This window comes from Tauraco erythrolophus, chromosome 5 (genome assembly GCF_009769465.1).
Source record: "Tauraco erythrolophus isolate bTauEry1 chromosome 5, bTauEry1.pri, whole genome shotgun sequence".
Taxonomy (NCBI): Eukaryota; Metazoa; Chordata; class Aves; order Musophagiformes; family Musophagidae; genus Tauraco; species Tauraco erythrolophus.
In genome coordinates this window covers 23,699,906-23,715,173 of record NC_141469.1, presented here as the reverse complement: position 1 = coordinate 23,715,173, position 15,268 = coordinate 23,699,906, and the positions used below count along the sequence as shown (strand labels likewise).

The window sequence follows — 15,268 nt, the reverse complement described above, 5'->3', positions numbered from 1 at the left end:
CTCTCTCTCAACTTCTCTTAAAATGGAAGTTTCTGGTTGCTGGTGGTCTGCTCGGGTTAAGCAGCAATTCTGGCAGACTTTAAAGCAGGCGTGATCTCCAGGTCTTGTTGCTTTGAAGCTCCTGGTTCTATCACACTTGACTATTCTATCACACAGACTTTTTGTTCTCTGGAGGTAAAAATCAGCCTCGTGCGCCCATCTGATGGAAATGCTGAGACTTGTCTAATTGAACAAGTGCTCGAGTCAACACTTGAGTAGGATGAAAAGCAGGGAGGAGATCACCCAGGGATTGTGTCTGAGCTCTGCAGCTACTTGGCACAGAGAGAGCAGATAGCTGGTCGCATCCTGCCCAAGGCTGGGGAGAAAAGATGTCGATAGGAAAAAAAATATTAATTTGGTTGAATATATTCAACTCTAACTCTAGAAGTGCCCCAGGTCTCTAATTTCATACTTTAGAGCATCAGCCGAGAAGATGGGATTAGTGAAAGGAGGGGTTGGTTCTGCAAACTCCTGCAAGGAGCCTGCTGCTGCCTCAGAGCAGGCAAAAGTAGGTAAAAAATATTTTGGGAGGGAGAACAGAGATGGAGAGAGTGGGAGCGACTTGGCTTGTCACGTAGAAGTGGGAATCAACCGGGAACAGTCTCAACTTCACGAGTAAACCACGAGCCTCTGTGGTGTGGCTTTGCGATGGAGTGAGGAACCCACGCCCGAGAGCTGGTGGGTAGGGAGGCTGGTTTGTGCAGACGCATGAAAACATTGCAAACATCACTGTGGGTCACCTGAACTGCTGGGGCAACCTTCAGCCTGTTCCTTTTAGGATCGCACTTGATCCCAACAGCCAAAGTCTGTATCGAGAGAGGTTTGGGCTTGGGGAAGTCCGTAATTCTGATGGTACATGGCCATCAGAAGTCCTGGTGACCACCATGGGGCTTTCTAGCCCCTTCCCTTGAGGTGGGAATAAATGCACATACACAGAACTGCCTTTTCAAATGCCCCAACCGCTTGTGTCTGGGTAAATACACACTCCTAGGAGCCCAAGGTGCCTCCACTGTAATAAAAATTAGCTACTTATCTAGTGGAAGGTGTCCCTGCCCATGGCAGGGGGCTTGGAACTAGATGATATTTAAGGTCCCTTCCAAGCCAAACCATTCTGTGATTCTATGATACTTCTTCTAACTCCTAAACTTTACTTTACCCCAAAGAGCAGTGCATATCAAGCGAAGCTGTGAACATCAGTCTCTTTCTCATTTATAACAGCTGCTGCTGACCTGTAATCACCTGCTGCTGCCTCTGCCCAAGAGCACTTTTAACCCTGGAAACTCCCACAGGTTTACCTTCTGTATTTAAAAGTTATTTTCATTTTTTCAAGTGTGTCTCTAGCGTGAGCAATAATGAAAAGCTGCATTTTGCCTTGCTGGTGGCAGGGAAAACACTGTTTTCCAAAGATGTTGCTGAATTGTAACTCTTTGGTTTTAAAAGCTTTTTCTCATGTATTTGTTTGCAGGGGGCACCACTGGAAGAACCTTTATGGGCTCCTAATGACATGCGGGTGGACGATTTACTTACGATAACTAAGGTAGGAAGAAGCGTTGTTGATTTTGGCATCTTGGCATTTGTCCTCTCCTTGAAATAAAATTGCGCTGGCCGGTGGCCGGCCTGTCATCGCTCTATTTTAGGGTTCAGTACACAATGATGGCAGGATGGAGCAGCACATGGCCAAGGCATCGACTTGATGTGTTAAAGTGTCCCTTTAAACACAGCAGGAAGGGAAATCTTATTTAAGAACTACCTGGGAATGTAACTAAGTGGAAAAAATCCGACTTCCTCCCCTGAAGGATAATAAGGTCTCTGTTGGTACAGAGTTGGAAGGGACATGACTCTTATTTGAGAGTACTCAGCACAGGGAATTTTTTGTTCTGCTGAAACGTAGTGGTTGAGTTGGAATTCAGGTTCTAACTCGCCTTCTGAAAAAAAAAACAACCCTAAAAATACATTTTATTAGTTTATTTTCATCATCTCGAACTTCTGTGGCAGACTGGTCTATCCTCAAGTGTGGCAAGAGAGCACTCAGTTCTTCATTAATGAAATGGAGGAAATCCCTGATATTAAAAGCACCAAACTATTGGACAGACTTGGAAAAGAAAATACAAATGTGTGAAGAGTTAAATGTATTTATACGTATTTTTTTGATACTGTAGTAGCTGGATTCTTGTCTTGCTGGATCATTTCTGCCACGACTATCATGCTCAGAAGCATCATCGGGTTGGTGCAGTGGTCGCTGTTGGTCTCTGCCTTTGCTTGTAGGGAAGAGGGTCTTCACCATAGTCGCCATATAGACACCTAAATGTGAGTCAGGCTTTCCTCTTGCAGTCAAAAACCCTCAAAAAGCCATCTTGACTTTACTCAGGCGAGAGGACCTTAGGCATTTCCAGGCTTTGCTCTACACACTCATAACATTTCAATTTACAAGCTTGAAAAGGTGGTAGAGCTGTCTCTGAGTTCCCGCCAATATGTGAAACCTCTGCAATGTGCATATACCCAAAATACAGCAAAACTGGATGCTCTGCTTTGGAACCCAGTCAGATTTTTGGCGAGACCAGCGTCACAGGCGGGATTTTGTTCTTGCATTTATTCGAGCTGTAAACGTGTAAGAAAGTACTATGAGTGAACGTGGCGTGTGGTGTGTCTGTCGTACTTTAACACAGCTTTGCTTTATGTGGCAGTTGGGTTTTACACTTCTTATTAGCACGAGTGGAATTAGTGGTTTGGTTCGTGTTCGGTGTCGGTGGATAGTTTACTGGCTGAGTAGTTGGAGGGAGAGGGAGAAATTCAAGCTGTAACAAGAGCGAATTCTTTTAATACAGGTTTACAGTTCTCAAATGTATTTGTACTTTTTGTTTGGCTTGCGATAAGATGCACTACTGTGGAATTTGCTTGGAGCAGGGATTTGCATGAGCTGTTGTTTCTTACAAAATGAACATCTGTGCAAGCCTTCTCCCTGTGCTCCACGATACCAGAGTTGGAAGGATTTGTGTGCCTGGATGCAGCGGTCAGCAAAAGCCAAGTGCTTGGGGGAAGGAAAGACAGAGCAGGAGAAACAAAGCTGCTGAAATCAAGGGGATAACTCCTCCTGGAGTGCGTGACAGCGTCTGGATGTGTGTGTTTATTTTGTATATTGACTTCTTTCCTTCATATCGCAGCGCGATTTTTTAAAAAGCAACATCCTCCTGTTAGGAAAAACTTGGGACAATTACGCTTGGCCTCTTGACGGAGTTCAGTTTTGATTTAGAAAGTATGATGCCATCAGTCTCAGGAGCTGCTGATTGAAATAGTGTGGCCCAAAAATATATAGAAGATGGGAGTAAACAGTCATTATGGATGGTCTCTTGAGTCTGCACTTAAAGCATTTTGTTTGAAGGGTTTCACGTTCTCGTAGAGACATCTTTCTGTAAGTCGCTAATTAAACAAATTAGCTACAGTGTCATCAGTCTGGCTACAAAAAGCAAGAAGCTGACATTTTGAAGAAACCTTCAAGCTGCAAACTCAAATTATCCAATGTTTAAAATTACGATGTCTCACAGGAATAGGAAGAGCAATGAAAGAATCGCTTAGAGTTTGGGTGACTTAAAACCACGATTCATGTAGAAAGGCAGGTGTTTTATTTTACTCAAAAATTCTACATGGATGCTACACCTGTCATCTTCCCTGAAAATTTGACTAAATCATAGAATCATAGAATCATGGAATGGTTAGGGTTGGAAGGGACCTCAAAGATCATCTAGTTCCAATCCCCCTGCCATGGGCAGGGACACCTTCCACTACACCAGGTTGCCCAAAGCCTCATCCAACTTGGCCTTGAACACTTCCAGGGATGGGGTAGCCACAACTTGTCTGGGCAACCTGTGCCAGTGCCTCACCACCCTCAGAGTGAAAAATTTCTTCCTATATCCAGTCTAAATCTCCCCTCTTTCAGTTTAAATCCATTGCCCCTTGTCCTGTCACTACACACCCTTGTCAAAAGCCCCTCCCCAGCTTTCTTGTAAGCCCCCTTTAAGTACTGGAAGTCTGCTAGAAGGTCTCCCTGGAGCCTTCTCTTCTCCAGGCTGAACAGCCCCAACTCTCTCAGCCTGTCTTCATAGCAGAGGTGCTCCAGCCCTTGGATCATCTTTGTGGCCTCCTCTGAACCCACTCCAGCAGCTCCATGTCCTTCTTGTGCTGGGGACTCCAGAGCTAAATGCAGTATTCCAGGTGGGGTCTCACAATACATCTTGTAGCATTAGATAATTTGCTTGTAATCCTTTATTTTCTTCATTGTAGACAGTAGAAAAGGCAAAGGTAAACACGATGGGATGTTCATCTAAAATACTTTGTGTAATGTACTTATTTTCTCAAACGTTGGTTTTGCTAAGGAAAAACCAAGAGGAGGATTTCTTCATTTACTGAAAAAAATCCCCATGACACAGAGCATCAGGTGCAGGTGTGAGCGATGACACTGGTGGGGCATTAACGGTCTCACCGTTCGTGTGAACGGTCCTGGGTCGGGAGGAGCGCCGGTGCGTGATGAAGGCAATAGGAGTGAGGTGTGTGATGTGATGGAGACACGGCCTTGCCTTGAGCCGTCTGTATTTGAGTGTGCAAAACATTGCCAGATACGCTGGTTAATAATTAACCAGCTGATGCACATCCCGTTTGGGCTGCGCGTGTGTCCTGGCACCACTGGGTTTTTTGAGCGTGTTACGGTTGTGCATGAGGTCGGAGGTAAGTACAGCCTTACAGCAAGCTACAAAGGGCAGAAAACCATCCAGGCGTGGAGGTGACAGTCATATCGATACCAGTGCAGAGCTGAACTGAGTGCTCTGTTTTGTTGAGAGAGTGAGTACTAAAACCACATATCTCGTTTCAACAAAGTCCATCCGAAGCCATCTGCTACCTCCAGACCGTCTGTATCCTTCCATGCGCCTTTTCCAGCTGCGTCGCCAACATCTTTTGGGAGGTGGGAGCCAAGCTGACGTGCCCTGTGGATTTGCAGAAGGGCTTGATGCGTGTGTTTTTCTTCTCACTGGTTCCAGCAGCGCCGATCGCTGAGCTGATGTTTTCGACGCTACCCACAATAACTGAAAGATCTTCCCTGCAAGATAAGAGTTGATAATTGTGGTTGGCACGTTCCTCTGGTGTGCATTCTCGTATTAACTTGAAATTTAATTTGTCGTCAGAGTGCGGCTGCACGGCTCCGTCCTCTCCAGCTGTTCCCTCCAGCGTACAGGCACCGGCTGCCACAGCCGTCGGACCCTGCACCTTCTCTCCAGAGCTGGTCTTAAGGATTGCTCTTCAAAAAAGTGCAGTTGTGCCACAACTTGATCTTCTCACTGAGTACATGCAGTTCTAAGCAAACTGCAGGAGAAATGGAGGTGACAGGTCAGGACCCATCCTAGTCCTGCACTGGTTCACCCTGGTGGCTTTGGCATCTAATGATGACCGAGCCAAGAAGTGCTTTTTCCTCCACTTTAAAGATTTGCTCTTTTAGCTTTGGTGGAAGCTGCCAACAGCTGTTGTCCTTCTCAAACCTTTAAAGATTACTGTCAAATTTTGGCATTTATTGAGGTGCAGGCTGACCCTTGGAGGGATTTTTGGAAATGCAGAGGTTGCCCTGAGACCAGAAATCACAAATTACTGGTGCTCCTAAGTCCCACAGGCACTTCTCCCCACCTCTTTCCTATGGAGCTCCAAACTTCTACACTGAATTTGATGTCATTGATGTGAGGTGACCTCCTGGCCTGCTGCATGCTAAAAACACCCTAGGATCTGTACGAGCTGTTTCACAAACTGACAGTACCAAACACGCACCTCCAGCCTGCTCTGCTGGAGCTCACTGCAGGCTGGGGATGTGAAGGAGACAACTGCTTACACAAACCACCCCAAGCAGCGTGTCGGGACCTGCAACCCATACCTGGAGCTGCTGTGTATAAATAAACACATCCACCCTGGCTCTTATTGCTGATAACTACCTCCCTGAATAGTAATTTATTTTTTCAGTAGCTCGTTCTGCAAACAGGTTTCCTCTTGCAGGTGTTTAGGAAGACCTCATTTTTACGTTAATTCGACATATCTGTCAGTGCACAGACATAGATTGCTCTTGGGTCCTTCTGAGACATGTGATTTTTATTGAAATTCGGTCCTGGAAAATGGATACCAGCAACCGGTGTACCTGTCACCTGAGTCAGACAGGAAATTGCACCAAATTGGTGGTTGCCTCAAAGATACGTTGTCAGCCCTTGTTCTGCAGGGTGTAGCGACCACAGCTTCGGCTTTCGGGAGGTTTGCAGCCGTGGTCTGCAGCCTGGGTGCAGTTTTTGAGTGGTGTTTGCATGCCACGTTTTGAGGGCTTCCTCAACATCATCTCTCCACTGAGGTCAAGCAGTGCTAATTTCAGCTAAGCACAGTTACTGCTAATACTTGTGGACCTGAATCTGTAGGAACAATTTTTTTTTTTCATGTTGATGGCTTCAAACACATCTCTGCTTTGATTATGTTTGTTCCCATGAAAGGGTTGAGTTGATCCCGATTTCCTTCAATAAAGTAGATCCTTCAAATCAGGCAGATGACATCTTAGTTGATTTAAATTACTCTTTTTACAGCTCAGAATGGATCTTTTTCTGAGCAACTAATGCTTACTAGCTCCAGCCAAACCTGCCTTGCTCTGGTTGATCAATATCATGTAACAGATGTGAAGGCGAGTTCCTCGCCACTGGAGAGTTTATCTACTCCTGGTCAGAACGATCAGAGGAGATGACAAGTCAAGGGAGTGAAGACACCAAAGGGACAAGTTTGGGGCTCCTTGGTCATCACTGGAAGCTGGAAGGTGCCTCTGAAGGATGGAGTGGCACGAGGTCACCTTAGTTTTCAATCAGTGGTGCCCATTCCTGCTTTTTCAGGGCATCCTTCGTGTTGATATTAGCTTTTCATCCCCCATCCTCTCCATTTCAGGAGAGTGTGCTAACAGAAAAGATCTTTACTATCTGATGGTGAAAGGCAAACATAGAAGAGCAGATGAAAGGTCTTCAGCAACCCCAACTTTGGGTGGCAGTGGCCTCCCTGTAACATAGGAGGCTTCAATCAGCGGCTGTGCAGGTTTTCAAAACCTTGGGTAGACCTGATGGCAGAAATGCCTGGTTAGGTAAGACAAGGAGAGGAAATTTAATCAGGCATACTTCGAGTTCGTTGGTAAAGACACAAATGCAACTACTTTAGTGACAATTTTTTCATGGTACCAAATATAGAGGACGCTGGAGCGGCCAGAGGAGAACTGGTCCCAGCTGTTATAAACTAAAAGCCGTGAAATCATGGAATTGCACCCAATAGATTTCTTGCCTCAAGACCTTACAGTGTGCTGTAAACCACATCCAGGTTTCGGGAATACATTTGGTGAGACGGATACAGGTCAGTGATGGGATTAGACAGGTCGGTGGTTACTAACACCATTAACTTCTCGTATCTCCTGTTCCAGAACTCAATTCTCGTGATGTTTAAGCATTTTATAGTCCAAATCCTGGAAGTTCCCTGCTGAAAGCTAAACCAAATCTATCAATCCTATCAGGTCTTTCCAAGAGCAAAGCATGGAAATCCCCTGTCATCGAGCTGGCACCATCACCGATATTTTCCTCTCTCCCTTGGCCAGTGACTTTTCCTTTAATATTGCTGCCTGAATCTTCTGTGGCTTATGCAGTGATTAAAAAGGAAAGAGAAAAAATTACATGTGCTGTGGGAATTTGGCAAGCGATGCGTGGACCTCTCTCAGTTCCAGTCGGTGGTTAGACGGATTCGTCATACTTACATTACACACGTGTGTGATCTACTTGCGGTGAGGAACCGCTGGTGCTTGAGCAGGGACCTGTTCCCTTTTCACATGGAGTCATTCTGAGGGCAAGCAGATATTTGGAGAGGTTTTTTGTGTGTGGATGTACATGGGGGGATAGGGCAGGCTGGAATAATTACTTATTCTCTGGGAGGGCAGAGTATTTCCAAGACCGTGATGGTCTAAGGTAGACATGTTTTATGGGGAGCAGTGTCTGGTGGCAGGTAAACTGCTGCAGTTGGGGAGAAGCAGACAAGCTTTTGATGCGTAAATCCTCCAGTTCTGAGATAAAATGCGGTATCGCTCTTACGAGCTCAGCCAGTTGCTCTGAGCTTCGTCCAGATATAATAATACTCTGAGTGAGAGAAAGGACAGTGGTACCTGCGGAGCTGAGGGATGTGCTCGCTGGAGAAGGAGGTAAATTATTTCTTGTGAAACGTGGAAGGGTTATCTGGGAACCAAGGAGGAGAACAGTTGTAGAGGGGAACTAGCTTTTGGTTGACTGTTGCTGAGTGACAGTGAATTTAAGTTCAAAACTTGCTTTTTGAATGCGTTTCATTGATACTCATCAAAGTTTGTGTGTCTTGCAAGACATATGTGCCTTGTCGCCCGTCCTCTCTGTTACTCAGGTGCTTCTGCCTAGTGTAGGAGTTGGCTCTGGTGTAGCGCAGGAGGAGAAGCTGGGTGAAGCATATGATATTTGGGAAAAGAAATACTGTAGTCTGTGGGGTTTTGCTGCTGCAGAGAGCATTTGTGAGGATGGGGGCTGTGAGCAAACGTTGCAGCTCAGCCACGTTCTACATCCATTTGATGTGATGCATGTGCCTTGGTGAGCAATTTAACAAGGTCAAGAAGCTCTTTGAAGAGCTGGAGGGAGGGAAAAAGCTCTTTAAAGTAAAATACTTCAAATACAGATGGAGTTTTTACTACAATAAATCTGTGTTTTACTTCTGTATGGCTCTTTCCTTTCCCCACTGCGAGGTGCCTTGCTGGTACAGCATGCTGGCTTGGCTGCACCTCGCTCAGCAGATGTTCTTGGCAACCTCAGGTCTTACCTTGGGTCGAGCTTTGAGGAAGCATAAGGTCAAGCTGCTGTAGTTCTAGAGGAAGTTTGCACGTTATAAATTCAACTAGACCTGGTCTTTAAAAAAAAAAAGAAAAAGAAAAACATTAATGTTAACTGCTTCCAGTCTTGTACAGGGGATTGGAGAAGTCAACAAGGTTATGTGAACAAGACTATACCGCTAAGGAAACCAGAGACCCAAGTGCCTTAGTTTTTGCAAAAAGCTTTGTATTTGAGGCAAACTAGTTTTGAGGATTAAATGCTGCTGTCTCCCCCGAATGAGTGGATATTATGGCATCTAAACTGACATTTGAAGCTCTGAGATACAGGTGTGACTGAGCAGGATGGTCTCCACAGCTGCAATCCATTTGGGATTAGTTATTGCATATTACTGTGTGCAGTGTTCCTCTTTGCAGAGAAAGAATTCGAGGGGATGTGAGAGCTGTGCAGGAGGACAGGGAAATGACTCTAGAGATTAGGCAGCAGAAAGATGAGTAACTGTTGAAGCTGGGTTGGATTGTTCAGGAGAGAAGTTGGTCAGGATCCATGTTGTGTTGGTGCACTTTAATCTGTGCAAGAAGACTCGGAGAGGTGTGTTCAGAGATTCATGGGAGGAAGAAGTGATGGGTGTTGAGCAGGTGCTTGGAATGTTTCCTGGGATCTCACTTCATAGAATCATAGAATGGTTTGGATTGGCAGGGACCTCATAGATCATCCAGTTCCGACGCCCCTTCCATGGGCAGGGACATCCTCCACTACACCAGGTTGCTCAAAACCTCATCCAACCTGGCCTTGAACGCTTCCAGGAATGGGGCAGCCACAACTTCTCTGGGCAACCTGTTCCAGTGCCTCACCACCCTCAGAGTGAGTTCACCCCAATGATGAACTCTTAAGTTATAGGTGTGGTAAGGCAGATGGTAGGACATCATGACCCAGAACAGTGTGAGCTTGAAGGATCTGGAGGGAAATAGTTAAATCTGAGCAAAAAGCAAATTATCTGGAAGGGCTGGAGCTCTGCCCTTCAGTGCTTCCCCAAACCAGGACGTGTAAGTCAGGAACCCAGGAATGGCTTCTGCACCTGGGAGTCTCGTGGAGGGCTGCGTCGGGAGTGGTGGCATTGCCTGGATGTTGTCTTCCAAGTCTGCATCTTCAAATGAACGTGCAGCCTTGCACCACTCGGAGAGCCCAGGGAATCTGCTTGCGCGCTCTCCTCCTGTTGCCAGACCAGGTGTTGTCTTAAAGACACCAGTTCCTGTCAAGAAACCATTCTGAAACGACAGTCACAATGGATCACCGCCTTCCGCTGCAGGGGCACTACCCGTGCGCGTCGGGCGCCTCACCGGCTTGTCGCTGCTTTTTAAAGTGCTGCTGCTGAGAAAAGGCAGAGCCCTGGTCCCGCAGCCCCCTGCGGGTGCTGGGGTACAAGAAGACCTCACCCACCACCCATGCTGCTGGGACTCCTACCAGAGCTGCCAGAGGCTCAGATCCGCTGTCTGAGAGCTCAGACGCACGTTACACATCATGAAGATTTGTTTCCTCAAACAACCGATTGCAGGAAACGAATTTTCTGCTCTTCAGCTGCCAGCCCAGCCCGTTGGGTTGCAGCGAGGCAGCCCAGCTCCCGCTGCGCCCAGCTTGGCTCAGGCGCCGTCAGCAGCATCGAAGCCACCCTCAAATATCACGGTGAGGACACTAAAAGGTATCCACAGGGGAAAAAGCAAACTGGGAAGCCCAGTACAGAATCACAGAATCACAAAATAACAGTATACCACTGGTTTTGAGCCAGCTGCACAAAGGAAGATCAGCTTCACCGGGGAAAGCTGCGACCTTCTCTTGGTGGCTCCTTCTCGTTATGCTGCTGTGCTTCAGAGGTGTATCTGTTGAGTCCTTTTACCAAGCAGCAGCCAGCGGCTCGATCGAAACCTATTTAATAGTTATTTCTTTATTTTTATGTGCTTTGAGTAGGGCTTGAAATGTATCATTTGGGAAGATGTTTTAGTGAGATGTTGGATGGCAACCCACTTTCTCCTCTGCATTAACTGCTTTAAAACATCTGCTCCCTGGTTCAGTTTTATTTGCTTTTTAATAAAAACAGATAATATCTGCTAGACGCTAGTTTTTTTGTCCATCAGGCAGGTGTTCTTAGAGTTTTCATTGTTTTTAAAGTGGCTGTTTCTGTGCTTTTTGAATGGCTGTCAGCTTGCTGAAGGGGATGATTAATCTTTATCAAGTGTTTAATTGAAAACGCTGTTAAAGTGATGTGATGCAGATCATCACCGGGACCCTCAGAATTACCTTTGGTCCACATACGGTGCTTAGAGCATTGCTGCTTCGTAAATATAACGAAAGCAGCCCTGTATTTTGAGCATTAGCAGGAGGAGAAGCTCTTCTTCAGTGGTTCAGGGTCTTGCTTGTAATTAAATTACTTTGTTTTCTTATGCAGCAATCAAGATGATTTTGATAAAGTTTTCTCAGTCACAGAAGGGAAGAACTGACAGAATCATAGAATGACAGAATGGTTTGGTTTGGAAGGTACCTTAAAGGTCATCTAGTTCCAACTCCCCCTGCCATGAGCAGGGACACCTTCCACTACACCAGGTTGCTCAAAGCCCCGTCCAACCTGGCCTTGAACACTTCTAGGGATGGGGCATCTACAACTTCTCTGGGCAACCTGCTCCAGTTCCTGACCACCCTCACAGTGAAGAATTTCTTCCTTACATCTAATTGAAGTCTGCCCTATTTCAGTTTAAATCCATTGCCCCTTGTCCTGTCACTATACGCCCTTGTCCAAAGCCCCTCTCCAGCTTTCTTGTAGCCCCTTTAGGTACTGGAAGGCTGCTGGAAGGTCTCCCTGGAGCCTTCTCTTCTCCATGCTGAACAGCCCCAACTCTCTCAGCCTGTCTTCATAGCAGAGGTGCTCCAGCCCTTGGATCATCTCTGTGGCCCTCCTCTCAACATGCTTCAGCAGCTCGATGTCCTTTTTCTGTTGAGAACCCCAGAGCTGAACGCAGCACTGCAGGTGGGGTCTCACGAGAGCAGAGCAGAGGGGCAGAATCCCCTCCCTTGGCCCACTGCCCACGCTGCTTTGGATGCAGCCCAGGATACGATTTGCTTTCTGGGCTGCCAGCGCACGTTGCCGGCTCATGTTGAGCTTCTCATCAACCAGCACCCCCAAATCCTTCTCCACAGGGCTGCTCTCAGTCCGTTTATGTCATGAACTGATTTGCTGCTTCTCTTCAACACAAGCCAAACTTTTCCTTTTAAAAGGAAAAATACCTTTTAAAACCTGCCCTCTGCCTTTCAGTAACTTCAATTGAATTGTTTAGTCCACACACCTATTTTTATTAACAGGTTGGGAAAGAAAACCAAGCACTTCTCTGTAGGCACCAATACTTTCTTCACTCAGAGCTCATCCCAAGTGCAAATTGTCTTCTGTGCAAGCTAAACAGAAAGCAAAAGTAACCAAGGCGAAAGCCTTTCTACATGATAGGAAACAAACTGACTTCTGGAAAATGGAAATGTGATGTTAGTGCTGTGTTGGAGCGAGCGCGGTGGGGATGGCTCCATCTGACTTTGATAGACGTCTCCAAAACCCGACGTCAATGTGAATTCCCCTTGGCCGCGATTCTGCGTTTAATGAAGAAGTCAGAGCTGTTAAATTGTAAAGGACTCGCTGAAGAGTTTGGGTAGATTTATGCCTAAATGTTGGTGATTACGATTTCTTTAAATCAGATTCTTCAATTCAGATTCCGAATATGCTTCAAACTGTCCAATCTTAAACTACCCAGGATTTTTTAACAATTAGATGCTCCCTTCCATCCAGCTGTTGTCCCAGCCCCTTTCCTTGATGTCAGCCAGATAGATCGTTTAGATGTTCACGGGAGGCAACAGACTACTAACACTAATTGTGTGTGTGAGGGTGATGGAGAGCCAAGGTCACCAGCTGTGTCTGTCTCCAGGGTACCAGGGACATGCATGATGTGGGACAGGGTGGTAACTGGGAAGTGCAAGGCTCATGGCAAGATGACTTTTAGACCCCTTCAACTTCTGGATTGCCATGATTTTTATTCTTGGGAGCAAAATTATGGAAGAATTTTCTGTTACAGAGGGTTTTTTTAACATATATCTGGAGGGATTCATACCACAAATTGGCTCTTTTGTTTTTTTTTCCGAATCATGCTTTAACATCTGTATTTAGTAAAATATACTACTTTTAAAGCATTTATATTGGTGACTTTTATTTTGTGACTGATCCAGTTTTGATTTGAATTGTCCAACTTCTGGTTTTGAGGAGGAACAAAGTTTTTTTTCTCACCAGCCTACATGGTATTTAATCCGACTGGAGCAGGTGACCACTGTGGTACAGAAAACACCACTCTGGTTTTGACAAATTGTTCCCTGCGTGACTTCAGTAGTTAAAGCTGGTTGAAGAGGTTGTCTCAAATCTCCTTCCCAATGCTCCCATGCTTAAGCTAAAAGTTGTTTGTGTTTAAAGATGCTACTTCTGTTTCAGTAGGAAAGTATGCATCGTTGAGAAGTGTTTCTTCCCACTAGCTGCATGCTCATCCCAGAGCACATACAGTTTCCATCTTAATGAAATAACCCATCGGGGCACAAAGCAGCCACCCCTGGTCATAGAATCATAGAATCACAGAATGGTTTGGGTTAGAAGGGACCTTTAAAGGTCATCTAGTCCAACCCCCCTGCAATGAGCAGGGACATTGTCAGCTAGATCGGGTTGCTCAAAGCTCTGTCCAACCTGACCATGAATGTTTCCAGGGATGGGACATCTCCTACCTCTCTGGGCAACCTGTGGCAGTGTTTCACCACCCTCATTGTAAAAAATTTCTGCCTTAGATCTAGTCTGAATCTACCCTGCTTTAGTTTAAAACTGTTACCCCTTGTCCTATCACAACAGGCCCTACTAAAAAATCCATCCTCATCTTTCTTACAAGCCCCCTTGAAGTACTGGAAGGCTGCTAGAAGGTCTTCCCAGAGCTTTCTCTTCTCCAGGCTGAACAACCCCAACTCACCTTGTCTTCATAGCAGAGGTGCTCCAGCCCTCAGATCATCTTTGTGGCCCTCCTCTGGATCTGCTGCAACAGCTCCATGTCCTTCTTATGTTGGGGACCCCAGAGCTGAATGCAGTGCTGCAGGTGGGGTCTCACGAGAGCGGAGTAGAGGGGCAGAATCCCCTCCCTCAACCTGCTGATGATGGGACCAAGCTAAATGCTCCCTAAAAGCAATGAGCCCAGGTATTGCGTTGCAGAGGTTGGATGCTATCGAGAGGCTAGTGACTGATCAGATGGTGTTTGAAGAATGTTGTTGGCTAAATAAAGTCTGATGTGTTACAGCAAAACATTGGATGCTGTAACTCATCAGTCAAAAAATGCCATGGGATAGATTTATTTGATTTAAATAGGCTGGGATGCAGTGAGGACCCACTTTAGCTGAAGCAGGGTGCTGGTGGTTAATTCACAGAATCACAGAAGGGTTCGGGTTGGAAGGGACCTCAAAGATCATCTAGTTCCAACCCCCCTGCCATGGACAGGGACACCTTCCACTGCATCAGGTTGCTCAAAGCCTCATCCAACCTGGCCTTGAACACTTCCAGGGATGGGGCAGCCACAACTTCTCTGGGCAACCTGTGCCAGTGCCTCACCACCCTCACAGTGAAGAATTTCTTCCTTAGGTCTAATCTTAATCTCCTCTCTTTCAGTTTAAATCCATTGCCCCTTGTCCTGTCACTACACGCCCTTGTAAAAATCAACCTGTAATTAACCTGTAATTATCATGTAATTAACCTGTTAGACACATGAGAATGTGCAAGGGATGTCTGGACACAGCCATATGACTGGGAAAGCACCAAACATGCCGCTGTTCCCCGTACACCCAAGGATGTGCTCTTGAACCAAAGTGCAGAAGTTGGCAACGCGGTGAAGAGTGAAGCAATTTCTCCTCTAAAAATTAATGTACGAGAGGGGACGTATGCAGGGACTGAAGAAACACCCCTGCAGTTATATTTCCATCACTGTCATCGCCTTCCTCGCATGAATCAAGGTGGGTCGAGGAGAAGGGGCAGAAAACTGGGTGCGTGGTTGGGGGACCTGTTGTGAAAGCCACCATCTCCACCAACTGACGGTCTTGATGATCCTGCTCCTCTTATCTAGGCATCGTCCACGGTGTCCTTACAAGTATTTCTAGAGGGATTTACAAAGCTGCTGAAGTGATTTAAGTGCTCAGAAGTATTTGAATACCCCAGTAAGTATTTATCTGCAATTAAAGTCTTGTAAAAACATTGTGAAACATGAGCCATCATCCAAGTCCTGCTTCCCTTTCTGTCAAAGTGGCAA

At 46.1% G+C, this 15,268-nt stretch overlaps 1 protein-coding gene across 1 annotated transcript in view; it reads left to right on the top strand.

Moving 5' to 3' along the window:
* The window catches only part of PTPRA (protein tyrosine phosphatase receptor type A), a 141,271-nt gene that overhangs the window by 63,343 nt on the left and 62,660 nt on the right, over positions 1-15,268 (top strand). The window contains exon 3 of the mRNA XM_086612573.1: positions 1,505-1,576. Coding sequence (XP_086468699.1) covers positions 1,505-1,576 — 72 coding nt within the window. The remainder of the gene's footprint in view (positions 1-1,504; positions 1,577-15,268) is intronic.